Here is a 27,960-nt window from a genome sequence, read left to right on the forward strand (position 1 = left end):
TTCTTTATTTAGCAGCACCAGGAATGCCAGGTTTACTGTTCATACGTTTTTACTGAGGACCTCAGCAAAATTTAATTGTGATTTTGCACTATAAGAGAACCCCAGCGATAAGCACGCTGTGGCATGACCCCAGCAACTAGTTGTGTAGACAGTTAAGGAAGTGGCAGCTTCAGTGCTGCCACTGTTCTTTATCCAGTGTGGTACTTAGCCATGCAAGTTAAATGAGTTGAGCAAAGAACTGTGGCCATCTGATGGAAAATCCACTCTTACTTTGATGATTCCTCTTTTGGCATTTCTGCACTGGCAAGCTCACCTGTTATCCGGCTGTCAGGAAACTTCCAGTGTGGAAGGGTCTAAACAGGACCTGAATTATGATATAAAATACAGGCAGGAGAAAAATCGCTTAAGGAAAAAAACTGACAAGGCTGTTATAAAGGATATGTGGCCTGCTTATTCCCTTGTCCACCCTTTCTTTCTCTTGCTCAGGAAAGCAGGTTTCCAGGTTGTAATTTGAATGCCTTTTGCAAACACCTTTGCTTTCAGTACGTTGTTAGTGTTTCTTAGGAAAAAAGAGTGCTAACAGTTTTTGCATGTGACCTTACACTCAGTGGCAAACTGCAAAGGTATCTTGCATCTGAATTAGCATATGCGTGTGTTGGTCTGTTGTGCCAAAAATTTTGGTGAATGCTATTTGCAGAGCACTTTCTGAGTTGAAATAATCCTGGCATCAAGCTACATTGCAAGCACCAATTTAGAGCTATATAAAGCATTTTGAATAATAATAATAATAATGATGAAAGCATATTGACATCTGGATTCTATGTGTAGCTATTGTCATCACCCTCTCTTCTCACCCAAGAGCCAAACCGTTTGTCTCGGCCCTTGCAAATAGCATGGAATCTGTAGCTGAACCAACTTGCAATTTTGACTTTGCACAACCTTGCCAAGGACGTGCAGCCCTGAGGCCTGGCTAGGCCTTGTTCCTCTGTGCCGTCCAACTTTTAGGACAAGCGAGTTCCCAAATAACAATTCAAGTGCCTTCACAAAGCAGGTGCTGCTGCTCCTGGGTGTCCCGCAGACCTGTCAGCAGGTGGGTCCGTTCCAGTGACGTGCTGGCCTTCCAGGGGAAGGTGTGCAGCACGTGTTCCCTTTGCATGACGCTGCATGTTTATTCATTCACAGCTCTGCGAGATCGGCTGCAGTGCATTTTCATTCTGTGTATTGTTCTCTGGGCTGGTGATGCCGTCGCATTGTGCTGAGTTTTTAAGAGTGTGAGCAGCACTGCTGATGTGACTCCCAGGGAGCCTACTTTCCACTGGCCCGGGATAAAATTCAGTGGTTCATTCTCTGTCTGACACATGCATGCAGGGAGGCAGCTGCGCTGGGAGCAATGGAGTTAGTGTAGCTGGAACGCTGAAAAAACTATGCAAGATTCACCCTGTTCTCTGGTGATGGATGGATACTCCAGCAATGTGCCAGCCTTCCTAACCAAACTCTGGACGCTGGTGGAAGATCCTGAAACGAACCATCTCATTTGCTGGAGTACTGTGAGTACAGCGAATACCGGTTGTCACTTGGAGTACCTGGAGAAACCCAGGTGCAAGGCCCAGCTGATATCACGGCATTGCCCAGTAATTTCCCTTTGCTTTACAAGTGCTAGCCAGTTAACTGGGAGAGGGAAACCACTGATGGCTCTTTAGAGGAGCTTTTTGTATATGCTTGGTGTTACTTATTTGGACTATTGTGGCTTTTCTATTTCAAAGGGACTACTGATTTGGGAGTGTTTTAATAATAACAGTATTTACACATTGCACTTGAAACGTCTTAAAGGATGTCTAAAATTGAACCTCCTAAAAATGCAGACTCTTTAAGAGAGGGGATTTTCACTTTGTGTCAGTCTGTGGTTCCCTACAATTTTCCAGAAAAGGTGCAAAGCCCTTTATGAATTTCACTGGTGTTTGTGTGTTTCACATGTATTTCTTAGCTGCCTTTCACAAGTGCCACAGAAGTAGCCAGCAGACTGCCACAAACAGCCTTCCAACCACAGGCTGAAACCCACAGCTTAAAGAGATTTCAGATTGGCACCCTACCTTGCTAAACGCTTTGGAAGAGCTTTACTAGATTTTGAGCTAGTCTGTATGATGATCATGGTGATGTGTTGTCTGTACAGCTTGATAACAAGAGATTGTTTTGCTTTGGCTTCTTATTTGCCACTGAGGCTTTAATACAATAAGTGCAATCAGAGAATTAAAATGATTTATTTGTCTCTATGGTACAGGACTTTGAAACCATGTTGTTTTTGCTTTTGACCTGATTAAGACTTGCTGCAAATAGTGGCGTGATTTGTCTTCAGCAGGGAGTTATCAGATATGTTGTGTGCGTAAACTTATTCTTCAAAAGTAAGACTCTATAATAAAGGCAGATTTAAAGGGAAAAAAGTCTGAACCAGCCTTTCTGTCATGTGTTTGTGTTCAGTACATTTTTCATTCAAAACTTGAGTTGGGATTTAAGCTACGTTGTTATTTGAGTCAATGATTGCTCTCTGAAGTTGGTAGTACGTGGCCACATCTCTCAGAACGACTGAGTTTTTGTATCATATGTTTTAAATAAGGGCTTTCAAACTGAGGAGGATTTTCTAACATGTATAAATAGTTCCCTCTCTGTTACACTTGCAATATTACAGATGTTGCTGTTAAGTCAACTGTTATTTTTGACCCCTCCCTGTGCTCCACTTTCCTGAAACCCCACATGGGCTACAGCTGCCTGCTTGGGAAGTTTGGCTAAGGCTTCTGGATGTCTGGGTTTCCCATGTCACATCCCCCTCTTCTGCCCGCCAGCGCTGTTGGAGCTGAGGAATTGTGTGCGTGCCTAAGATTTCTGAATGTAATCAGAGCTCTTAGGAAAAAGGACCTATAAGGAGAGATTGAATAAACTGTGGTTCTTTAGCTTGAAGAAGAGAGATGGAGAGGAAACATGGTGGCAGTTTATATATACGTTAAAGGCTGCTGCAAGGTGGAAAGGAAAAGTCTGCAGTCTGTGTCCACGGTAGATCGGACAAGAGGTAATGAAATGTATTTCAGCATGGAAGATTCAGTTAGGAAAAACTCCTAGCCAGAGATAGCAAATTCCTGGAGCAGCTTGCCTTGGCAGGGCACAAGGTCTTTGTCATCGGGGGTCTGTCAAAGCCAGTTAAGACAAGCATCTGCCAAGAATGGCATATGGAGAGTCAGCTCTGCCTTGGACAGAGAAGGCTTTTGAAGTCTTTCCCAGCTTGTGCTCCTGTGGTGCGAGGCAACCAGGACACGGCTGCTGCATGCGAACAGGCTGACACTCTGGCACGTGCACGGTGAGTCTGGGAAGCAGCGGCCTTACCGTGCACGTGCCACTGCGTTCACTGGTGAACACACAGTGACTCTGAAGTCCCTCGTGGTTGTAGGAACCCTTCTGAGCGTGCCAGCTTCTGTGGGGCACAAGGATGTGTGTTTCTGGCTGAGCACATTGTGACCCTGAGTTCAAAGGAATGACCTCAAGGGAGCCCATAAAGAGATGTCCAAGTACATGAAACCCTCGTGTGAACGCTCTCATTTTACATCAGTGGGCCCAGCCTGGGACACATGGCTGTATCCCAGGTGGGAGTGGGAAGGAGCACAAGGGAAGCAGGATGAAGCCACTCTGTCCCTAGGGCAGCCTTTGCAGTATCTGGAGACTGTGGCATGTCTGGGAGCGCTGCAGGCACAGCTTGTGAGGAACATCTCAGTGCACAGATGATCAGTGACTCTCCAAAGTACCTGACTGGGCTCTGGTTCTGCTGCATGGGGTGAGGAGCAATAGGAGAGATGCCAGTGATGGGGGACTGGTCTTTTGTCCAGGCAAACAGTCATGTTAAGTGCTTGCAGTAGTGAACAAGGAGTGACAAGTACAGCTGAGCCAGAGCGTTCGTCAGTGCCGTACGTCTGTGGATGTGCAGGGTGAGCTGCTAGAGCAGACGAGTGAGGGAGCTGGCACCATCCAGCAATGGAAACGTAGTGGCGGCAAGTAGGGCAGCGGGGTTTGCCAGCTGGCTGTTTCCTGGTGACACGGGCAAGCTGCAGGCGCACACACCGGTCTCTCTGTAGTCGCCGAGCCTTCTCGTGGTGCTGGTGGTGCTCCTTGCTTTAGAAGCTTCCAGGCAGCTCCGAGAGCAGCTGTGCGGACACAGCCCCTGTGATGGGTGCGTGGGGGGACCTGCACGGCACTGGTACGCTCCTATTGCCTGCGGAGCCGGAGCGCTCACTCTTGCGAAATACTGGCCTCCTTTATCAAAACTGGTCTGTTGTGAAATAAACCCACCGGGCAGCCGCACCACGTGACTGCTGGTAACGCTGAACGCAGCAGGACGACGGGGCTGCGCTGGTCACCCGCACTCCTCCCTGCCAACGCTGCGCTGACCCCGGTGTCTTCAGCTAAGGGTCCTTTGAAACACAGCTGCAGCGGAGTTGGTAAGTCCCCAATATCTGCTGGCACCTTTGCCCCAGCATAGCTCTCTGCATCTTGCCTGCCCCTCCAAAAAGCCGCGTTTAGCTCAGGCTGCGCAGCTGGGTGGTTCCCCAGACAGCTCTTAGCAGCTGTTTCCCTCTGCAAGCAAAGCCAGCCCAAGCCCCTGAAAGACAGCATTCTCTGCAAGTTTGCAAAACGCCACGTGCTCCAAACTCCATGTCTGAAATCATGATTCTTCATTCCTCCAAACTCCCAGCGCTGTCCCCCCACCCCCCCATCCGGAACAGAGATTTAAGGTAATCCCCCTGCCCCCATATCTTGGAGACACTGGTGCTGTTCAGGTCAGAGGTTTAGAAGAAAACTGCTTCTAAGCATCGGTTACAAATGAAAATTAATTGAAAATTCTTCTGTCCCTTAAAAAGCCCACGTGGCTTGCTGTTTGCAAAATATTTCAAGGCAGCCTCAGTGCATTGCATCTCATGGGCCCTGTCCCTACTCCCTTAACTGTCAGCAGGTAGAAGGCCAGGCAGTGAAAGCACCCAGCCTGCAGTGTGCCGATGTGTCAGTGACCCCAGAACAGTTTGCATTGTTTTGCAATCAGTTCTTGGAAACACAACTTCAAAAACAGCTCTTTTACCATGTTAAAATGCATGTTGCTGAGCTGGGACTGTAAGGTATGACTGTTAAAATTTATATGCTCTATTTGGCCAAGTTTGTGGTTGCTCCTGCAGCTCTGTCCTTTCAAAAATAATCAAGAGAAGGTGTCTAAAGTTTTTGAATCAGTGCAGCCTCTCTGTGGACAATTTGCTTTCCTGCCTTGCTGTGTTTCTTGTGCTCCCCCTGGGACTGCTGTGCTCTGGAGGAGACGGGTTTGAGTCAGACCTGTACAAGCAGGTCAAGGGGCTGTAATGGAGCTTCCTGCTTTCGTGGACCTTCTTCAGGCACCAGAGCCCTTCTGCGAGGTCCAAGCAAGAGGGAGGCTGCAGTCATGAGTTATGAGCTATTTGGGTGTAAAAGTCTGTAGCTGCTTTCTGATACCCAAGGCGGTACTTTGCAACTAAGCGGTGGCAAAGCTTAGTGCAGAAAGGTTAGAAACGCAGTCACAGAGGACTGGCTGTACCAGAACATCCTTCGCTGAAGGCCGTTGTCACTCTTCTCGCTCCAAGGTGGCAGCTCAGAGTACAGCTTCCCCCGCTGTAGGACTCCAGGGAACTGCGTCCTCCTGGGCCGCTCTCGGGTGGTCGTGGGCGCGCCGCTCTCCGACTTCACCGTTGTCTCCTTTGCAGAATGGCACCAGCTTCCATGTGTTCGACCAAGGACGGTTTGCCAAGGAGGTGCTGCCCAAGTATTTCAAACACAACAACATGGCCAGTTTCGTCCGGCAGCTGAACATGTGTAAGTTCGACCGCCAGCTCCGAGGCCGTACAGGTCCTACAGGTGCTGGCGAAACGGTGGGAAGTGGGAGAGTGGAAGGGTGAAAGGGAGCTGTGCGTCCAAGAGCTGAGACCTCGCACGCACGCATGCACGCGCGTGCGTTACCGCGACGTTACCGAGTTTGCCGAGGGAGGCGCTCGCGCTCAGGTGCCAGGGGAGTCTGCAGCTTCCAGCGAGAAATTTCTCTTAGATTAAATCCTAAGTTGTGGGCTAGGAAATCCTGGCTACCAGTTCTCTGCTTCTCTTCCAACAATCTGACAACACATTAGTATTTTCCGCTACATGCCTTAAGGGGCCTTTTTTCAGCAGCCTGGTGCTGTTTAAAAGTCTCTGTCTAAAAGTCCAGTTTTCTAGTGACCAATTGACCAAGTTCCTCGGCAAAGTTTTCCCTTTACTATTTAAGCACGGAACGGCGCTGTGGCAAATATTAGACCGTTAGAGCATATTTTTGAAGGATTTCAGACGCAGCATAACCTCCTCATGAACGTGCTGCGCGGCGACAGCGCCTAGGAAGGGAAGCACGCGGCCCGGTGAGGTTTATTTGGCGTTGATTCGGAGACTGCCCTGTGGCAGCTGCGGGGAGGAAGGCCGGAGGGGGCGCGGGACGCCGGCGCCTCACCCTCGCCTCTCCGCGCAGACGGCTTCAGGAAGGTGGTGAACATCGAGCAGGGCGGCCTGGTGAAGCCCGAGCGCGACGACACCGAGTTCCAGCACCTCTGCTTCCTGCAGGGCCACGAGCACCTCCTGGAGCACATCAAAAGGAAGGTGAGGGCCCCCCGGCGCCTTCCGGAAGGTTCCACATGGCGACCGCTGCCTCCCCGCGGGCGCGCGGCCTCGGGGGAGCTTCCTTCGGCGGCCGAGCCCTCTGTCCTGGGAGGAACGGCGCGTACTGGTTTCCCGTCCCTCGGACGTCTCCAGCCAAACGCCTAGTTCAGTTCCTCCCTGTTCCTTAAATTACCTTTTCACCCGAGCTGCTCCGAAATAAGTGCCCGCTCCCAACAGACCCTCCCAGTATTTGGGCACGCCGGCGCCCAGCTGGTGGAAGTCCCGCGCCTGAGCCGCAGCCATGACCGTGTCTGTCCGCAGCGTTTCTTGCGCTGGTAAAAGCCACCCTTGATTTTTTCCCTCAGGTGTCGGTAGTGAAAAGCGAGGAGACCAAGATGCGCCAGGAGGACCTCAGCAGGTTGCTATACGAGGTACAGATACTGAGAAGTCAGCAAGAGAACATGGAGTGTCAAGTGCAGGACATGAAGCAGTGAGTTGAATCCTACTTCAGTTCAGGCTGCTTCTTGCAGGCGTTTGCTCCTCGAAGGAGTTGTTGGTCTGGGGGAATGCTTGGCAGGAGGAGCCTTGCACGCCTCCCAGGGACGACGTGCTGAGCCAGCGTGGCCTTCCGCTAGGAATCTCTTCTCTGCTTAAATATCCTTGTCCTAACTTTGGAAACGTGGGTTTGTGCAAAGAACATATTCTCTAGCAGTAAACATGACCAGAGCAGGCACTGATGCAGGATTTACCTTGAGACTGTTGTCCCCAGGCCTGGTGTATCTCAAGGGCCGACCGTCTCTTCAGACAGAGAGACTAGATCCATTGAGACAACAACGTGTAGGATTTTTATGCAAACAGTTCCCAGTGCTCTACAAATATGAATTAATGCTCAGTCTCTCTGTCTCACGTGAAAGGTAGATGTATTTTCTCCATCTATATATACCATTTACAGATGAGGGAGGCACAGAAGAGGTCATGCAGGAAATATGTGCATAACCTGAGGACTTAACTCAGATGTCTGTATTTCCTCCAGATAGAAAAGATTGTGGTAAAAAGAGATGTAATTCTTCCTCATCCCTAGGAGAGTGCTGAGCAGAAATGCAGTGGTGCCTGCTCCAGATATTTAAAAATCAGAAATCAGTCTGTATCATCCTCCAAAATATATGAGTGGTCTAAAAATATAAGAACATAAGAATGGCTGTACTGGTTTGGCCTATGAGCCTGTCTTTCCCAAGACCCTATCTTCTGACATAGCCAAAATTGTTCTATAAGAGCAGAACAAGCATATACAGTGCTTCTTGCATGTAGTTTCCCAGCCTCCAGCTCTCTGAGAATCTGAGACTTTGAGTCAGACATGGTCACTAGGAATTTAGTAAACGGATACGGTTTTAGTGATCACACACTTGGAGTGTTTTTTATTTGCCTCCAGGGCTTTAATCCTTAGAGAGCACTTTAGATTTTTCAAGTCTTTTTAAACAGTATGATCCAGAAACAACTTTTGTGATGAAAGCTGAGAATCATGCATCATTGGATGAAACTGGTATCCTGGGTTTTGAAAGAACACCAGATACTGTGAAATTTCATAGCTGCCCAGCACCTTACATGCAATAGGCTAAGTATTTTTATCCTTCCTCAATTTTTAATGCCTCCCATGTTTCGCATGTGTGTGAAATCACACCATGAAATCCAGGTACAGTGACAATGGGAGTCTCTCTCTGGGCTTGTATCTTATTTAATTTTTAAGGAATTCCAGCATCAGTGATTTGGCCTTGCTTTTATTTCATTCTCCCTTTTGGTTTGCTCTCTCCCTCCATCAGCTGTCAGAAGGCAAAATTGCATTTAACTGATTAAAAGGACATAACTCTTATAAGCTAACAAAGACCAGAAATTCCAGGCTGTGACCATATTAAAAAATTTGCATTGGTGAAATAACATTAGGGCATAACTCCAGTGCAAGCTGTCAGTCTTAGGAAAGCTGCTTTGCTGGAAATCCTGTCTGTACCAGTGCAGAAAGTTCACTCCAGGGATTCCTGCTGTACAAGCCCAAGCTGCTGTGCTAAGGCAGATACTTCCCTATTTGGAGCTGATTAACTGGATGGAGCTGGTGGGCCTTATCTTCCCCATTTTAGTGTCAATCCACATTACAAAGACAAAAACAGCCTAAAAGACATGTAGCAAAAGGGTTTATAAGTTGCATTCATATGAAAGGTTCTGTTGGCCTCTCAGTTTTGGTACATTTATGTTCCTGAGACAAATTCACTGTCAAAATCTTTTATATCATGGACTTGGCTTGAATCCAGATTTGGAGGCAGCATGGCAAATAATCTGTGCATCTCCCCCATCCCAGTTCCTGGGGCTGAATGGTCAAGGAAACGGGTAACTCCTGTGAGCGCTGTATTTGCAGAGAGAAACTAAGGCCTGGATATGGTCTATGCAATTGCAAGCTGGAGCAGAACACAGGACTGCCCTGGATGAAATCTGTGACTCCCACTAATGAGAAGGTCATTACAGTCTTCCAAGCTCAAGGCTCTGCTTGCTCAAATGCAGAAACATCCCTCTAGCTACTCCAGTTGTTCCAAAACATGCCTTTGTATCACCAAATATATGAGGTTTGAGCAGGCAGAATTACATAGGTTCTCTTGGTCTTTACTGCATTGAGGACAGTGGCAGAGAGGTCAGGTTTTCTTGGCTCCGGCAGCAAGAATAGTCTTGGTGATCCAAATCATTCAAAATCACAAATCAGGCCCTGCTGAAATTTTGAGTTTGGCCCAGATGTGGCATAAAAACCAGACACACGTGTGTTCTCCTCTTCCCCTCCTTCCCCTCCCTTTTGAACTGGTGGGGTATGTTTTTTCAAGTTTTGCTCTGCAGTTCTGAAGTCTAGGAAAAACAAGAAAAGTAATTGTGTGACCCCAGTAGCTGGGACATTTGGAAAATGCCAAACACTGCAAGAGGCCTGATAAAGTGAGACAGACTTTGCAAAATTGGGTCTACCGTGCATTATGGCAGCACTGTCGGCTGGTGGGGCATTTCTGTGCTCATGAGAGGTTTCTGTTTCACTTTCAGGCAAAATGAAGTTCTCTGGCGGGAAGTTGTTTCTCTCCGTCAGAACCACACACAGCAACAGAAAGTGATCAACAAGGTAGTGATCATATAAACACCAAACTCCCTTGTACTGGCCGGTGTAGGTCCTCCTCTCTATTTTTTCTTGCCCCATACTCTTCTCCAGGCTTTCATATTGCATTATATGAATTTTCCCTTTCTAATCATGTGAAGATCTTATGTGTCCTGTGGGAAATGTTCATTAACAAAGCATAAAACTCTCAAGCAAATGATTTTCCTTTCCCTGTCAGTCCTTGCTGTGGTGTTAAAAACCACTTCTCTGTCAGAGTCCTGAGCACCTTGACCCTGGCCCTGATGTTGTTGTAAAACAAGGCAGCACAACTCTCTCTGATTGCCCTGTACTGTCTATGTTCTGGTTGGGCTTCCCAAAGCTTCCTCTTTCTCTTGGACAAGTCACGGGAGGGTCTTTGAAAAGCTCTTGCTCCTTGTTCTTCCAGGACAGGATTGCAGAGCTCTGACGCAGACTCCAGCCTGGTGGCAACAGGACTGGTACCTATGGCAGTGAGAGCAGATCTTGCATGTTCTAGGCCCGAGTGTTAGATCCTTGATCCTGCCCTCATCAAAGCGAGTACATGGAGCATCACAAATAGGGATTGTCATAGTAACTGTTTCCTTGAACAGGGAAAGGCACGTGGGTTTTAATAGCTGCGTGGTAATGCTGGACTTCTCACCCTTCACAATCAGCAGCTGCATCAGTCTTTGTTACCTGGGGAGCTGCACTGGATTTTCTGTGTGACCAGAGAACCAGGTTCTTGTTCTTCCAGCGATGGTGGAGTTCACAGGCTCCTCCAGAGCCCTGCAAGAGGCACAGCAGAGGATGGCCATGCAGGGGAGAGAAGAGCCTCCCCATCTGGCTGCCACTGAAGCTGTAGGCAGCAGAATTGGCTAGCCATTCCCCCAGCCTGTGGAGAGCTCCAGGAACTGTTATATTTTCTGGTGCTGTTGGGCCAGCTGAGGAATTACTGTGCAAGCCTCTAGTGTAAGTTACGCAGGAGAACAGACTGAAGAAACAAGGTGGAGTCATCTCCCTTAAGATTTAGAACCTCCTATACAAAAAAGGCCTCCTCAGCGATTCTGGATGGTGCTGATGTGACTGAGCAAGTCACATTTCCCAGTTGCCCTAAGAGAGAGCTACATTCTGACCCTCACATGGCATCATAGAGTCCTAGGACTGGATGGAAATGCATGAGGCTATCGAACGTTCCTCCAGCCTAATGCAGGTCCAGCCACGCCACTCATGGTGCGTTGCAGAGGCATTTGTGCAACTCTGTTTGTTATACTGAGCAATGAGTAAGAGACAGCTGTGGTATATAATAATTCTCTCTTTGTTCGGAGGTCAAAGTAGAGCTCTAGGCTTAAGCTGACATGGGAATATGTTGCTAGGTGATTCCTCTCAAAATCCATCCTTCATCCTCTTTAGTGGCCCGTTATGTCAACGCTGAATTCCACAGGCCTGAAAAACTCAGCCAGAAGAGCGGAGACCTCCATCCAGGGCAACTCTTAGGGGACTGCCTTTTTCATTTGCAGTCTTTATAAAGACCTTAGACTTTACAGAGCCTCTTAAAAAAGTCTCTAAAGAGACTCACCTCACTCCAGGCCTAGGAATGTTTGCTCATGCACTTCACAGGCATATTCCTGGGTCAAATGGGGCTAGCTGAGGTTTTTGCATGTACGGAAGAGGAGAGAGGAAGTGCAGAGCATGTGTATCTGGCAGACCTGAAACAAAGAAGGCGCTTGGCTGTGTCTCTTGAAAACCAAGCAAGTCATTTGAGGGTACTTGGAATACTTAGTCCTGTTTTGGGCTCCAGCATCTCGCACAATCTGGCTCCCATATTTCATGGCTGCTCCCAGCTTTGGGGTGGTGTCAGAAGGGAGGAATGCGTGAGATAAGAATGACTGTGAGAGCAGGGAGTGCTGAATCACCCTGCTGATTAACACTGGATTTTGATCTCTCCTGACAGCTGATTCAGTTTCTGTTTGGCCAGCTCCAATCAAACCCCAGCAGCACTGGGATAAAGAGGAAGCTGTAAGTACCCTTGTGTGGTGCACACACACACACTCACGGGTGCATAATGCTGTTCCCTCACTAAAAGCACAAGCTCAGCTTGCCCAGGCAGGCAGTCACCAGATCAGGACACCGTGGTGATGGGAAATGAATGGGATGAACTGCCGAGTCAGACCTGCTGACATGCCCCATTCAGTGGTCTTTAGAGAAGCACCGTGTCAGCTCATGACCTTTATTTGGGGAATACAGAGTGAGACAGGAGATGCGAACGCTAACTAGTGGCCGGGGGAAGGGCAGGGCCCCAATGCTGGCCGTACGGATGCCGGTGGCAGCATTACCACATGCCATTGGTGGGAACACGTTTAGGCCCAGCTGGCCCACAGCCACCTTTTGTTAGACCCGCAGTCTCTGAATGGGGTGTGTATCCAAGACAGGTTTGGTGATGTGTAATTTGCAGGTCTCACAGAGGTGGAGAAAGGTTTTAACTAGGGGAATCTTTAGGATCATAAATAAATGCTTCAAGGCAAATGAACAGAGGAGCTTGAATCATCTTGGCCTCATCTCAACACCAGTTAAGTTTGGCCAATTACTTGGATTGAGTATAAAACAGTGTAGCAGGAAAAGCACCAGAGTGAGAAGCCTTAGATGCAGAGATTGCAAAAAGATTTAGCACACAGATGACAACACAGGAATATCCACTTGCCCCATGCAGGCTAGGATAGCAGTAGACCAGTGATGATAAAAGAGAGCTCTGCCCTGGAATAGTGTCCTTGTGGAGGTTCCCAATTAGAGATGCACCCAGACCTTCATCAGAAGGTCCTGAGCTCTAAAACTGAGGTAAGACTGGTGAGATTTCTTCCCTGGTGGCTGTTACCTGTTAGCACCATCTAAGATATATGCCTGACTGTGATAAAGTTCTGTTCATTTACATCTTCTCGGTGGTATCATTTGTATCTGTCCGTTTATAGAAAATTCATTCTACCTCTTGTGGCTCTGAGTTAAGCTTTTGCTTTGGATAAGCAGTTCTTTTGGATTTCCTGTTCTCTTGGATATTCTTCTTTCTGGGATGGGCAGATCTGTAGGTCTTGTAGGAGTCTGACCTGGGAGGCTGTTGCATGGTTGAAGCCCAAAGTACTTTGATAACGAACGTTGGATGGAGAGGTTAATTTCTGGCTCCTGAGCAGAGAGCTGGACACTTGTAATTGTCACAGGGCTGGCTGTGATACCTGTTTGCACTGAAGAGTAGCCTATGCCATAACAAGGTCCATGTCAGAATGACTCAAACGTTCTTTTTCATTCTGTATCTTCAGTTAACGTCATAGAATAGAAAAGTCTGTTAAATAAGCTGTTAAACAATATCAAGATCTCAAGTACTGTGGTCACTGAATCCTGCTTTGTAATGCCCTTCAGTGCAGGATCTAATTGCAGTCAGAGCAAACCCAGCGTTTCTCCCAGCATATCCAGTTCCAGTGTTTGTAGGATAAGGGGAACTGGGAATTAATTTCTTCTGTCAGGCCTCTCAGACATTAACAGGGGAACAGCGTTGGCTTTCCTTAGTGCTCTCAGTCAAACCACTGTCTTCTAAATGAACACTGAAGAGATGCTTCTCCTGATTGTGGGCAGTGGGAGGAGAAGAGGGATTTGCTAGGCAGTTTTATAGGGTCATCATAGTATTAACGGTACTGGATGGGTGTCAAACTATACTATCTCCCAGCTTCTCTGGGACTGTACTGCGGTGTTGGTAACATTTACATCACAAAACCCCAGAGGTTTTATGGTGGAATGATGTCAGTGTCATTTTGAGGCCCCTTCTCTTTTTCTCTTGGTTTCATTTGCTTGCTAAACGTAAAGCACTCCCACCACAGGGCCCGACACGCAGCCCCACTTCTTGTCACCAGCTGTCTGGAAAAGCCTGTCAGTCATTTCTGAAAAGCCTGTATGCAGTGGGTTTGTGCTGTGCTCTGTTTTGTCCATCCCCCTGTTTTTTCACTTGTGTTAGTGGGTAGCATGGGAGTAGCAGGCCAAGGTGAAAGACTGTGGGAGAAGGATGGACAGTGAGGCATTAAAACCTCCTTGTCCTCCAAAATGGAGTAACTAGCATATGGAAGTCATCCCCAGGAAGCATTTGTAGGACTGCCCTGTTCGGTAAGCCCTTTCACAGACAGCGTATGATAAGAACAGCTAGAGGTCCTGTTGCAGCAGAAGAGGTACCATGAAGTATTGTTTTGAACAATGTACAGCGCTTCTTATAATACAGGTAGTGACAAATAACGGCCTGTGATCTGGAAATAGCACATTGTCGTAAGTTTAGTCCATCTGCTCCTTCTATTACAAAACATCTTCATTTAAACCTAAATGCTATCTTTTCCACTTGAATGTATGTAGAATACCAATGGGGCTGCAGCAAGATTTTGACTTCAATGTGATTTACGTGGTGGTTGTATTGTGAATATTTGTGTGTAGGGTTACAAAGCAAAACTCCAAAAAGGAAAAAGAAATAATTTTGCTGAGGCAGAAGACCTTCTTCACTGCAAGTTACAGATATCCACTAAAAGCTTGTAAATTGTAGCCTGTGTAAAGAGGAGTCAGAGGACTCTGGAGGTTCCTATCCTAAACTTTTGTATACTCCAGAGCTACTTTTGATTGTGGGTTCAGATATCTTCATCTTTTTCTTCCTTATGTGGGATACAAGTAGCAATCTATGTATTTTATTTCACTTGGCTCTTTCAAATAAGATCTAGAAAAACCCAGATCCTTTCTCTTCTGTATGGCTGTTTAAAGTCCATTTTTCGCAGTGACTTCCTTCAAGACTGTTGTTTTTCTTCCTTGTCCACAACACTGGGCAAGAAAGTACCTTACAACTGAGGAAAACCAAAATATCTGGGTGGAAGCAACCCTTGGCTGAGACATTTCTTCTGTGAAAAGCCAGGGAACCGTCAGTTAATATGTGGCTGGGAAAGCAAACCTCTTGTTTTTCTCTTCACAGACCTCTGATGCTTGACAGTGGGATCTCAACCCCACAAGTGCCCAAATTCAGCCGGCATTTGTCTACGGACCCTCTCCATGACCCCTATTTCATTCAGTCAGTGAGTTTGCTCCAGCCTCCGAGCTTTGTGCGTTTTCTTTGGCCAGAGTGGGAAAAGGTTTGAGGCAATAATATGGATTATGGAGTAAGCTATTTGGCAAGAGTTTGTCAATGAAGAAGAGAAAAGGTTTGCAGAGCTGAGTTACATTTGTTATTTCTTCAGCTATAGATTGTTCCAGGGAGAGGTGCGTTCTAACACCATGCTCATGCTGCTGTATTCTGCTGCTGCCTGCTTGGGGCAATGTGAGAGGCCACCAGATGTGGGAGGGAAAGGCAGGTCCTGCACACAAAGTTCTGCCCAGGGTTACCATGGCCAGGCTCACGGCAAGGGCGGACAGAAAGAAGTTTGTTCTAGAAGTGGTAACTAGGATCTTCCTGGCCAAAGCCAGATATCTGCAATCCCTGAGCATCCCCATCACTCTAACCTACCAAAACAGGCACCAGAGGGGACAATTGTTTAAGCAACGCAGTGAATGCTTTCTGCAAAGGCTGTGTGCATCCTGAGGGAGAAAGGGTTATGCTGCGTTACTGCCAGATGGCTGCTGCTAGCAGGGCTACCACGCTCATGTCCCACAGTTAAAATACTTGAATTGTCATGGCACGTAAACCCACCTGCAGAGCAGTTGGATCTTTCCCTCCAGAGGAAGCTAAGTGATCTAAGCAAAATGTCAGACAGGGTAAAATCTGTCAGCAGCTGACATTTCAGTCACAGTGGCTATTTTATACCTGCACTTCTGTGTGGTTGGAGAAGACCAGAGGAAATGATAATGTTGCATAGTGGGTAAGGACCTCCTTGGTTTCAGCACAAGGAGGATTTGCTCAAGGGCATAGCGAGAAAACTAACTACTTGGGGCGATAACTGGATCTTTTCAGTTAGCTGTGGCCCTCTGTAGCAAGCGAGAGGATGGCACTACTTCAGGTGGTGTTGGAGGAGAGACAGTGCACCCCGCTATCCAGAGCTCTTGGGCAGAGCGTGTTGGAGGGAGGGGAGTTCAAGCAGCTGAGTAGAGAGCTTTTTCTTATAAATCAGTAGCCTGTCTCTCCCCTTCCTTGGGCCAGTGGAGAACTAAGTAATTTATTAATGCTCTTTACTACTTCAGAAGGATAAATGTATATGATTTTTGCTTTCCTCTTAGCCATCAACAGAACCTGCCTCATGCTTAAGCAGCCCTGCAATTGCTGGAGGACCCATCATCGCTGATGTTACTGAAGCATCGCCATCCAACATAATAAATATGCAGTTCTCTCCTGATAATGACAGGTAAATATGTTTGTGATTAAAAACAAGGAGAATCAGGTATGGACAATTAGTAACTTCAGCAGAGTATTTCCTGGCTCTAATTCTACCAAAATCTCTGAATCACAAATCTCTATAGAGATGATGGGCTGGAATTTTTTTTTCCAATTTGCGATATGGGGCAGATTTTCAGAATTAGGTAGGGATATTAACAGCATAACTTTCAGTAAGAAGTCACGAGTTTCATGCTGAGAACTTCCACTCACCTCTTTGAGAAGTATTCCATGGTTCTTTACACTTTGTTTTCAAGAAAGTGGCTGTTCCAGACTTTATCAAAGAATGAGATACCAACACTTGTCAGTATCGTTTTCGAGAGCAAGAGAAAAAGGAAATTTTCTCTTGGCTTTGACAAAGAAGAAACAGAATCAAACTCTACATCTTTGTGCTAATGAGAACAGAAAGGTTGCATCACAACAACTTCCGATGCTTGACAACCTTTTCTGTGAAAAGGTCCCAGGAACTTAAGAACTGAATGCAGAGGTATTTTGGTGCTTATCTCTTCCTGCAAAGATATGCAGTGTTTTTAGAGCTAGTTGCAGAATCATAACTGCAACTATGTCAGTGGAAAGTAGCTAGACAGATGAATCATGGAAACAGTTTCTCACACATAGAGACAAAGCAAAAATTTTCTAAAAATCTCCTGTAAATCTACCTAATAATTGAAACTATACCCATAAAATTAGCTAGAAGCATGTAAAGAGCTTCAGGTAAAAGACTGCACGCCGGAAGACATTTCTAAAGGAGAAAAATTTTAATATAACCTTCAAGTTAAGTTGCTTATTACTGCTAATTATTGAGTGCCATCTGGTGGCCTCTGGCTCTACATGACTCTTGAGAATCTGAGCCAGCCACGTCTCCAGTGAGTTCAGGAGTGTGATAGCTGCTAAATCAGCACAAGCTTCTGGTGGGAGCTTAAGATTCACAAGATGATCTGAAAGGAGTGCTGAGGAAGGCTTTGTAGTGTCACTTATCATCCCATATGTGGGACATGCCCATGTGTTGTGTTTCAGCAAAGCTAGTCTTCAAGTGTTGTAAGATAATATTATCTTTTCAGTAGTATTTCCATTCCCCATTCCTGTTGAGCTACATGCCTTTGTCACTTTGGATTCTGCTGTGCAGGGTTTACAGGGAGCTCTAAAGTCTCTATAGACGTTATAGAGTAGTTTTTTTATATAGAAAGTGTTACTGTTTAAGAGTTCGATATCATATGTCCTAGGAATAACATGGAGTGCTCCTCCCACTGGAAAAAGGCAAACCTCAGCTTCTCAACAAATAAAACATCTGTCTGAGACTGTCAGATCTTGATAGCCTCTGTTTCTAATCCTGCCAGACCAGCAGATCCTGACTGGGATCTCTAGGGAGCTCAGCCTAGACTCACATCCTCCCCTCCTCATGTCTAGCGGTCACACTGGAAGTGACTGTGTATTTGAGGAAAAGTGGGAAAAGTTCCTCTGGGAATTAGCTTGAAGAAACATGGGGTGTCTTACTGACCCCATTTCTATCTCTAGGGTGGAGACTCCTCTCCTTCAGGGCTCCCTTTTCAGCCAAGCAACCTATCTCAGGTCTAACACTCGTCGGGGAAATGATCAACACATGGAAGAAAATTTTCCATGTCTGCAAGACAACCTAATGGGACGAATTTGCTCTAACCATGACCGATGAAGTGACTGAAAATATTCTAGCTGAGCATGTTTTGGATCTGCCTCTTTACAGACCTTCTGTGCGATAAGAAGACCCATTACTGCAGAACATTTCCCAGGGATTAGCAGCCAGATGGAGTTAATGACTCTTAGTTACATCCTGAAAGCAGAAATCCTCCTCCTTGTTGCAACATCTCCAGGAAATGTTCTACCCCCGGTCACTCTTGTTTTTGCATGGCCTGCAATAGCAGAAGCACTCTGCACATACACTTAACCTGTCCAGTGACCCAGCACACACCACCACCCTCTCTCACTCGCTTCACCCTTTTAGTGCTAGAGCCTAGTACGGGCCTGAGACAGCTTCCTGGAGCAAGCCACCCATCTAGTGGTGCAGCTGGGAAAGGGCACCAGGATCCACCCCTTCTCATATTTCCCCTGGTTACATGCCCAGCCTTGATCTGGCAGTTTAAATCTAAGCCTTCACAGCTGTGCCAGGACAACCCCCTTCCCTCTGACGGAGCCCTTTGCATGCACACACAGGAAGCTCAGTAAAATAGAGCTGCCGCTCCCACATTTCTTGAAGGTTTTCCACCTACTTTGGCAGGCCTTGGAGCTCGTCAAAAAGGAAACAGGGGTACTGATAGAGTTCATTTGCCCACCTGGTAAATGCAAAGACTCTGTGGGGTAATTTGATGGGAAGTGGAAACAGACCCTGGTACTGTTGCCCTTCGCAGTAGTGCGGGGCCTTTGTGGAGCAGATGTGTGCGTGGGGTGCTAAGTCTTGTCTTTGATCCAGGGAGAAGAGCCTCATGCTGATCAAGGAAGAGCCAGTCAGCCCTGGAGTGAAAGCCACCACTGAGCCTGATGTCCCACTGCCAAGCTGCCGGGCTTGTGCTGAGCCCCCGGTGCTCCCGGTCGCCATGATTCAGTCTGTTTTGGAAGGTAAAGGGAGTTGTGGTGCAGCCCAGCCGGGGACCTTGCAGCCACCCGAGAGAAGAGGCAGAAGGGCACTGCTGGACAGGTGAGGGAGCAAGGAAGAGCTGCGGCCCTGCCTGTTTCACTGCCCTCTCTTTCTGTTAGCTGGGGGGAGGCTGACTGCAAGTCACCTGGTGCAACCCTGTGAGCTCTGTCCTGTCTCTGTGGATCCTGCTTAGGGGACCCTTGAAGCCTGGGGTAGGGGATCTGCAGATGATTTGCTTGAAGGACCCAACAGAGCAAGAGCCATCAGACCTTGTTCATCAGAGTCATGGGAGCACAAAGAGACTTTCCACAGTGAGAGGGACTTGCCTAAGGCCCAAGTCAGAAGTGGAGCCCAAACCAACATCCCTGCTTGCAGACTTGCAGGCCGCTGGACCAGACTGCATCTCCAGTAGCTTGTGCACCCTCTGTCATTTGCTTTGTTGGGTCTTTAGTTACATAAACTTATAAGGAAATATTTGTCACTGGAGCTTCTGTGCAGTAAATAAGGTGTCACTTGTATGACGATATACAGACAGTGATGGAAGAGAGCAGTCCACTGTCATGGTAACCTCTGCTCTGTAGCAAGAAATATATTTGGTAAAGCAGCAAAGCATCTATGAGGCCCAGGATTGGGCTTGAGGAATTATATGCCATAAGGAAATAATTTGACCCCTTTTCCTCTCCTGTCCTGTGAAGTCGTATAGGGTGTTTCCTCTTTAGTCTGCTCTCCCTTTGCATCTCCTCCTATCATCTTTCTGAGGTATGGGCAAACCTCCTCGTTGCTCTAGAAGGGCAGCTGGCTTTCCTGAGTCTGTTCTAGATCTATCTTCAAGGGGCAGCCAGTCTTTCTGGCACCATCATGCGGGCCATGTGTTTCTGGAAGGTGCTGGGAAGCTGACCCTGGCAGAGATCTCAGCTTCCCTCTGACTAAGAGCGAAAACCCATGAAACTTAGCTGCATTTGTGAGGCTTCTCTCCTTGAACTGGAAGAGCTGAGTAAAAATCTAGGCAGTCCCAAGCAAGTTGTTATAAATGGGTATAAAATCATGACTTAAAATAATAAAGTAACAAGTGAAATCACTCACAAGGATGGAGAGTTAAGAGCTTGTGTTCACCAAGCGCAAAAATCTGGTACAAAGGGATAGAGGTCTGGTTATTTTGAAGCCAGGGCATGTAAATATTCTGCATGTGGACACCCAGAGAATGATGCCCTGTTGCGAGGGGGAGATTAGCAGTCTTGTTAGGCTCAGCCACGGGGTGCTCTGGGTGAGCCACCTTTGAAGTTGTGGTCTGCCACAGTCCAAGACTGAAGTCCAACAGCACTGATGTAACGGGTGAACATACAGCAGATGTCACCAGTAGGAGAAGAGCGTGGCTGCAGCTTAGCAGACGAAATGGAAGTTAACTGCAGAACTTGTTCTTGATGGCACCTGCAGCAATGTAAGGAGGTCTTGGGAAGTCTCTCATTTGTGGCAGTGTTTCCCTTTGTCTTTTCTCAGAACAGATATTTCAGACCCATTGGAGGGCACCGACTTGAGTTTGGAAGGCCTGCAGCTGCTGCTGAGGAGCCAGCAGTACGGCCTGGAGCCTGCCAGTGTCCTGGATGTGAGTGTCAGGCCCTCAGCCTACGCGCCTACATAAAACAGCTATGAAATACACAGCTGTGCCTTTGGGCAGCAAAACGGATAGACCACACTGCTTATTCCTGCGTAGCCTCGTGTGACACTTTATCTGTCACATGCTGCCAATACAAACACAGCACTTCTTTTGACCTGCTTGTGGGAACTTGCAGGATTTGAGACTTTAATTTTTTATTTTTATTTCTTGTGAAAATATATGTATCTGAACTTCTTACCCTAGGAGCACAAAACATAGTGCATAGGGCAAAGACAAGATTGTAAAAACTTGCACTCCCACTCTTATGTAAAATAGGTTTAATATGACTCTGTAGCTGGTTTGTTAATTGTTTGGGAGGGGTGGTGGTTTATTTTTTGCATATTCTGCATCTTGGATACTCCTACATTGTTTTTAGCTCTATTACTTTCCCCTTTTCCTCAAATTACGGAATTCTGGAAGGGCACTTTTCTCTGAAAATCAGTGGTGGCTTTTTTTCTTAAGTATATATGCAGAAATATAAGGGTTTAATTTCTGCTCTTTCTTCTTCTCTCTCCCTCTCTTTGTACATACAGTTAGAATATAAAATGCTTTATGCTGATAATCAAATAACTGCATGTTATGAAAGAATCCATCTGTCAGAGAATATATGTTCCCTTGAGATGCTTCAGATTTAGGCACACGGTGAATTTGTGCAGATAAACAGGAATGGGAAATCATAGAAAATTACTTCTATTCTCTTAGAACCTAAGTGTCCGTGGTTGATTTTGACTTTATGAAAAGCTTTTTTTAATGGTCTACCCTGTCACTGAGTATGGTGGTTTCTGCTTCTTGACACCTCGTTAGGAGGTGTTTTCCTGTTACTGACACACTTTCCTCTCTCTGTGTAACTGCATGTTGCAAGAGGGAGTGAATCGTGAAATCACCCTCCAGACCAGCAGCTCCATTTCCCAGATTGTGCAGACTTCCCAAGAAACCGGCACTGAGGGACTGATGCAGCAATTTGCCCTTTGCTACTGTGTTTTCAAACACTTTGACAAAAAAAATGAGAATCTGAAAGTGTTCCTAGGGCCCAAGAGCAGAAAAAAGGGCTATAATGTACATATGCACAGAGATAAACAGCTGCCCTGGTTTCAGACGTTGCTCCGCCAGCCGCGTGCCCTGCCGCTCTTCTGGAAGGCACTAGCCTGGCAGCAAGGTCTGCGGATTAGTGCAGGTGCCCACGACTCAGCTGTTGCTCTTCTAGGTCGGCCGCAAACCAACACAAACGAGCCTTCGCCTGTAGCTTTAATTGCTCCATCGCAGCAGCTGAGGCACAGGCAGACATTGCTTTCTGGCGTCTCCACCAGCAGAGCAACCACCTCCAGCAGACGGGCCAGGCACGCAGCTGAGGGCATGAGTGTCTTAAACTGTTACACCTTTCAGAGCCCTAATCGTAGTTCTCTGCCGACAGGTCTTTAATCCCAGTTTGTCTTTGAGTGAGTGGAATTTGACCGAAATGGAAGCCAGTCTGTCCCCGGTAAGAGATGTGTATTTCTGAGATAATAATGTAAGTACGAAGCAGAATTTCCTGTAGGCAGAGCTTGTTCATTGCTGAAGAATGATCGGTTATTTCACAGCCAGAGGGAAGAGTGTGGTAAAGCATCTCCCGAGGTTAGGCTGACAGGGTTAATTTATACTCCTGACCTATTTTTCCCATTCAACCAGAGCTTGCTTAGACATGTGTGTTGATGGTGTCCTGGAGTCTTTAACTGAAACTGGCTGCTTCAGACTTTCTGCCTTGGTGTGTTTGTCACTCACCTGTTCTTGTTTTGAAAATTAACTGCATCATTTCCTAACAATACTGTAGGTTCATAAAAACGCCTTTGTGCCAAATCCCTTACAAATATGCCTTTATAAAATGCAGCCATCCCTGCATATTTCAGGGGCAGTGAAAACACACCCAGCTACAACAGAGGATGATACATGCCTGCATAGAGGAAACTGGGAGAAATTCAGTTTGGCAGTATTCGTTTGGAATTGCCATTGACACAGACATTTTTGAAGTGCATGTGGCAAACTAATAAAAATTGAGGGAAAATGTGAGTTTTGTGACTGTTTGGTTTTTTTTCCCCTGCTTTATCGGGGGAGAATTTTCAGAGCCCTCACTGCCAGCTCAGTAGGATAAGGAGCTGGATGGTTCTGCCGTTTCTGCAGACATGCAAAGAAAGTGTAATCCGTTCTAATGAAGTGCCAAAGTTCTCTAAGCCTTCTTCATGGTATCACTATCCTTTTTAGGATTTGATTTAATAGTTTTGAATTTACTAAGGTAATTCTGTTTCCTGAGGGTTAGAACAGAGAGTCCCTGAAGACAGGGATAATATTCCCAAGTCTTGGAAGCAAGGGGAGAGCTCTTTTGAAAGAGTCCAAGAGAAGGCTGCATGTTCAGTAGTTCAGGCCTTCAGTTCACTGGAATTTCCCAGCCTCTGGAGCAGTCTACCCTTGTGCTTGCTTGTCCTACAGGACAACAGGCTCTGAGCATACAGTAGCCTGTGACTAACAGCTGCAGCAGCTAGATGTACAGTGCAAACAAAGGCAAAAGCTGCTTTACTTAAAGACAGTCACAGGCAAAAGGAAAGAAAATTTCTTTCATATATGTTGCTGGCTGCAGGGGACTGTGGGTTTGCTTTGAATAGCAGCCAGGCAGATACAGTCACAATGTCAGTAATTTGGTCTCCTCCTGAGTGTCATACCATATAGACCAGTGCTAGCAAGGGACTATGTCTCCGTCAGCCCTCTCCTTCAGGCGTATCTGCCTTTGAGCACATGCTGCTGGCGATTTTAACAAAGTGCAGATGAGGCTGGGAGGAGAGACAGGCCAGGGAGGATAGCTTGCATTGCTGGTGGATGTTGTGCAGCGCTAATAAAGCACCGACCTTCAGAAATGGCCTAGTTCTAACAAGCTGCCCTGTCTTTGTATGATTGTACATTGTAGTTTATATTTTTGCATCAAGATGCAGCAACTCACGGCGGATCTGGAGAAGAATGCGACTGAGCTGTCCTCGAAAGCGTTCAACCCACCATTTAACAACACCTGTCCCGGTAGGAGCACTAGCAGACTCGGGAATGGGAATGTAATTAAAATGTTAAACATGCCAGCAGCTAGATGCAATGTCCAGCACTGACCATTTGCCACTTTGAGGGGAAAAAACCACAACTTTTGTTATTTCACTTTCATGATGGTCAGTCAGTAATGTTTCCCCAACAACTGCTAAGGTAGTTATTGAGCAATGGGGAGAGTATGGGGGATATACCAAAGTTTAAATAGAATTAAACTACCTCTGTTCCTGCTTGGAGCCACGTCATATCCATCAAAAGGTCTGCACTGTTTCTTCTGCCTGCTCATCACCCCCTAAAAGCAGTGTGGTGATCTAAGTGAAATTTAGGAGTTTTAAGAGCTGTACGAGTCCAGTGTTTCCCCTCTTTCCCTCTGGCTCCTGCTGCTGCCACCAGGGTAGCTGCTCAGGAGGTCAAACTGGAGCTGTTAGCAGCCAGGGGCAAAGGTTATTTCTCAGTTTCTCCAGACTTAACAGACCTCAAGGCAGCTGTGCAGCTGAGCTTCTCCTCCCTAAGTGACTCTGATAAAATGCGTCAATGATCTCAAGTATGAATCTAGAAGTGTTTTCCTGGTCTTGGAATAGTGATATGCCGTTATTTTCATGTGTATTCAAGTGGGCATGACTTGAAAGAATAGCTGCTTTTGTCAGCCTCAGTTTTGATACTGTAGCCGCCTATACGCACCCCAGAGTTTTTCAGTATTGTGTATAGCTCAAAGACTTCCAGGCTCTACCTTAAGCCCAGCAGCTTGCATGAGCAACAGAGGTGTCTAAGCCCAGCTTTGCTGGAAAGAGTTCTTCAGCAGACTGGGGCTAAACTGCACAAGAGGAGAGTCCCTTGTCTGCAAAGCCTCTACTGTCTATGCAACGACACGATGCTGGAATAAGGGGCAATTGGCAGATTTCTCCTTCTGCAGAGATAAGGAAAAATAGAAAGTTCTTGATTGAGGGAGAAAAGAAGCTGCTCTTACCCACTTTTCAGAGTGTCTGGCTATTTCGTCATCCTTCTTTCAGTTCCTGTGAGGCATCTCAGCTACTCAGGCAGAACCCAGCTAGGCAACCTGCAAAGACCCCCACTGATTTTAATGGGCTCTTGAAGGAGTCCAAGTTTTGCTCAAGTGTTTCCAAGCACTTTTTTTCTGGAGTCGAGCCCTTCACCTCCTACTGATTTCCATGGGGATTTGCCACTTCGCTGTTCTGAATTCATAAAGCCTGGTAGATTGCCTTCCAGAAAGTGAGTTCTCTGTTGTCTGTTTGCATTCCCAGGGAAAGATGTCATTCTTGAAAGCACCCAGCAGTTCCTCATTGATCGTCAGTCAATCTTTGGAAACGACATTATCAGCTTGCCTGAAAGTTCATCGCTTTATGTTCCATCTGAAAATATGGCTTCTTACCTGTCCTCTGCAGCTATCCAGGGGGATATCCCGTTAAACCTGAGTGCTTCAGCTGACAACAACCAGTGATTTAGCTTCCAAGACAGTTACATCTCCCTCCCATCCATCCAAGCATCTGCAGGTTTGAATGTAAAGAAACAGAAGTGACTCAGAAACCCAGCACAGAGTTGTGCCCTTTCTTTTGGAGTAGATGGAAATTGTCAGAAGCTGTTGCATTACCTTCTCCGCCCCTGAATTTCAGTGTTTGTCTAGAATAATAATTTTAAAACAAAATGTTGCTTTTGGGTGTGTATCGGGGGGAGGGTTCTTTAACAAATTTCAGACCTACTAAGAAAATCTTTTGAGAATTTGAGTGAAGGGTAGCTTGAAAGTCTTTCAGGGACTTCATAAAATAAAGCAATCCTGACTAGTATCTACAAAGTATCTACAAGTATCTACTAGTATCTACAATCTGTTGGATTTTGTTGCGGCAGCACAGATCAGCACAGAGATGCAGGGGCCTTCTGAATGCTTTTTTTTTAATAGGAAATTGGTTCTGTATGCCAACCCAATGCTCTAAAAATACTCTCTTATTATTATTATTATTTTTAATGGGATATACTTGTGCCTCTCCCTTATCCTCCCAGGCTGAGTAGGAAAATGAAATTCCCTTGGGGTATGCAGAAGACCTCTTTCCAGGTGACCATTCTTAAGAATGTGGCTGTGGCTCCTAGGGAGCTACAAACTGTCACAGACCCCACAACATCCCATGCCAAATTGAGAGGGTTTTTCTTTTTTCCAATCTATTTTCTCCAATGTAAAGTATTTAAAAAAAAAAAAAAAAAAAGGATTCTTCTGCACACACCATTTTCCATTTGCGAAGAGGACGGAGAGAATGCACTCCTAGTTTTGGTGCTGGCTCAGTGTTTCCCATCCAGCCCAATTATATCTTGGCCTTGTCCTATTTTGTTTCCCCTGAAGCAGATGAGCCTGTTGGCTTATTGACATGCAAAATCTGATGAACCAGGTTAGTCATTTGGAGCCCTTTTTTAGAAACACTTTCAGCTGCAGGTACCCGCTCCTTATAGGCGAGAAGGCAGAAGTCCACAATGCCCCACTAACTTTTCTTCTTGTCCTTTGTGCATCTGAGACCAGTCTCCAAAAGTTGAATTCATCTCCCTCTTCCATGTGGTTTCTGACGAATGAGTTTCTCAACAAAGCAGAGCTTTGTTTTTTATGCTGTAGTTCTGAGAACTGTAGATTTTACCACGTATTATTTATCTCAGTATTCTCTAATTAAAGTTGCATTTCCTTCAGAAAGCTACTGAGCCAACTACTCAAATGCAGTAAAGCAGACCCAGGAAATTCAGACCTAACCCAGGCCTTCCAGGGGCCTAGACAGGGAGGTATAAGCCATGCCAATATCATTTGAAGAAATGCTCTGCCCACTTTCATTGCCATGATGATTCATGGTACCAAACCGTATTTCTGAGCACCTTGAATGGTCAAGCAGCATCCACCCCAAAATATAATCAGATAAATGCAAACTCAAATTCTCCTTAATAAGACAAATGTATTTTAAATGGACTTTCCTGTCACAGCCCTTTCCTCCATCCATTTATCAGTATGTGAACAGATGTATTATTTCAGAAACACTGAGCACATTTTTCCCAGCTAACTACAGATATATGCATGCTGGGAGCTCCTGTCACCACCTGAGTGGTACAGTCTTTGCAGAAGTGAGGTTGTGCAAACTTCTGAATTAATTCCAGCCACTGTTTTTGTGTTCAGGACTAAGGGAAAATTCTGGCAGCCCCCGCTGGTCTGGTATTTAGATGATGTGCTTGAGTGTATCATGGACAGGGCTTCCTTTCTTGACAGATTTGTGCTTAGAAAGTTCTTCTGGATCAGCCCATTTGCCACCATATAATGTCACTTCCAGCAATGTATAGAGCTAAAATTTGTTGAGGTGTACTCTGTTTCCTCCTTTTCTCATAGGAAATGGAAAATTGTCTGGTGTCTTATATCACTTGACAAGAGTATGTTATCCCTGCTCAAGATTTACATCCTTCTCTGAATCTTTACATGCCAGATAGCCTTAATGTTAACATTGAATGTATTGATTCAATAAGGTATTTAAGCACATGCATAACTTAGAGCTTCTGAGTAGTTGTCCTTATTTTTATTAAGCCTATCATAAGCTCAAAGTTAGACATATGCTTCAATTTCTTACTGAATTGCTTAGTTGTGGTTGAAAAATGAACCATCTTAGGATAACTACTTGTAAGTAGGCAAAGATGTGCAGCTCAGTCGACAAGGATGCTTGACTCCAACTTAGAATGCATTTTTTTTATAGTGCCAACTATTAGACTGTACTTGCTGTCAGAAGCCACTCTGGGATGGTTCTTGTTTTTTTCTTTAGGCTTTTTGCTCTACTGTGAACACGAGCTTGGATCTTGATGGTAAGAGAAGCAATCCCAGGAACAGTATTCTAGAATCACTCCTGTGAAGAAGCAAGCTTGTGTTTCTTGGCTTTTTACGTTGTTAACTTTACTTGAAGGTGATGTGCTGAGACTGCTTTTTTTGCACTATGCTGTACTTTTGTAAAGTTTTACAGAAAACACTAATTAAATATGTTTCCTTTTTCTCACTTAGTCCTGCTTTGGCATTTCTCTCACTCCTTTCCCCCTCTCCCTTCCTCCCTTCCTCCTTCCCAAGTGCTCACCAATAAGTGAAAATAGCTTGCAGTTTCAAGAGGTTTACCTGTGAGATAATGCAGCGCCCACTGACCCGCTGTTGGATTGTGATCATCTGTGTTAAAAAAGTGGAGCTCCAGAGAGCTAGCATGTAAAATGAAGCAATGTAAACACAGCTCAGAAAGCAGCTGAATTTTTCAATTTAAAATGCCAGTCATTCTTGCTTTGTTTGTTAAAGTCTGAATCAGAGTAAAAGAAATCTGTTCTTGAAATCTGACAGGCATCTTTTATCTTTTTTGTTTGTTTGTTTTCAGTGATACTTGAGCTCTAATTTCACTCTTGGAAGTAATTTTGTAAGTTTTTTGTTTATAAAAGATGTCTCTCTTCTGTTTTTTATT

At 45.9% G+C, this 27,960-nt stretch overlaps 1 protein-coding gene across 1 annotated transcript; it reads left to right on the forward strand.

Moving 5' to 3' along the window:
• Positions 1-1,403: 1,403 nt before the first annotated feature.
• Positions 1,404-27,806, forward strand: LOC112976684 (heat shock factor protein 4-like). Its single transcript, XM_026088172.1, has 13 exons — positions 1,404-1,547; positions 5,763-5,871; positions 6,548-6,675; positions 7,041-7,165; positions 9,742-9,817; positions 11,760-11,824; positions 14,790-14,889; positions 16,025-16,149; positions 18,622-18,846; positions 20,284-20,389; positions 21,852-21,917; positions 23,392-23,479; positions 24,760-27,806. The coding sequence occupies exons 1-13, from the start codon at positions 1,425-1,427 to the stop codon at positions 24,954-24,956; spliced, it is 1,533 nt and encodes a 510-aa protein (XP_025943957.1). The 5' UTR covers positions 1,404-1,424; the 3' UTR covers positions 24,957-27,806.
• Positions 27,807-27,960: the final 154 nt, after the last annotated feature.

The sequence above is a fragment of the Apteryx rowi genome, unplaced genomic scaffold (assembly GCF_003343035.1).
Source record: "Apteryx rowi isolate R43461 unplaced genomic scaffold, aptRow1 scaffold_755, whole genome shotgun sequence".
Lineage (NCBI taxonomy): Eukaryota > Metazoa > Chordata > Aves > Apterygiformes > Apterygidae > Apteryx > Apteryx rowi.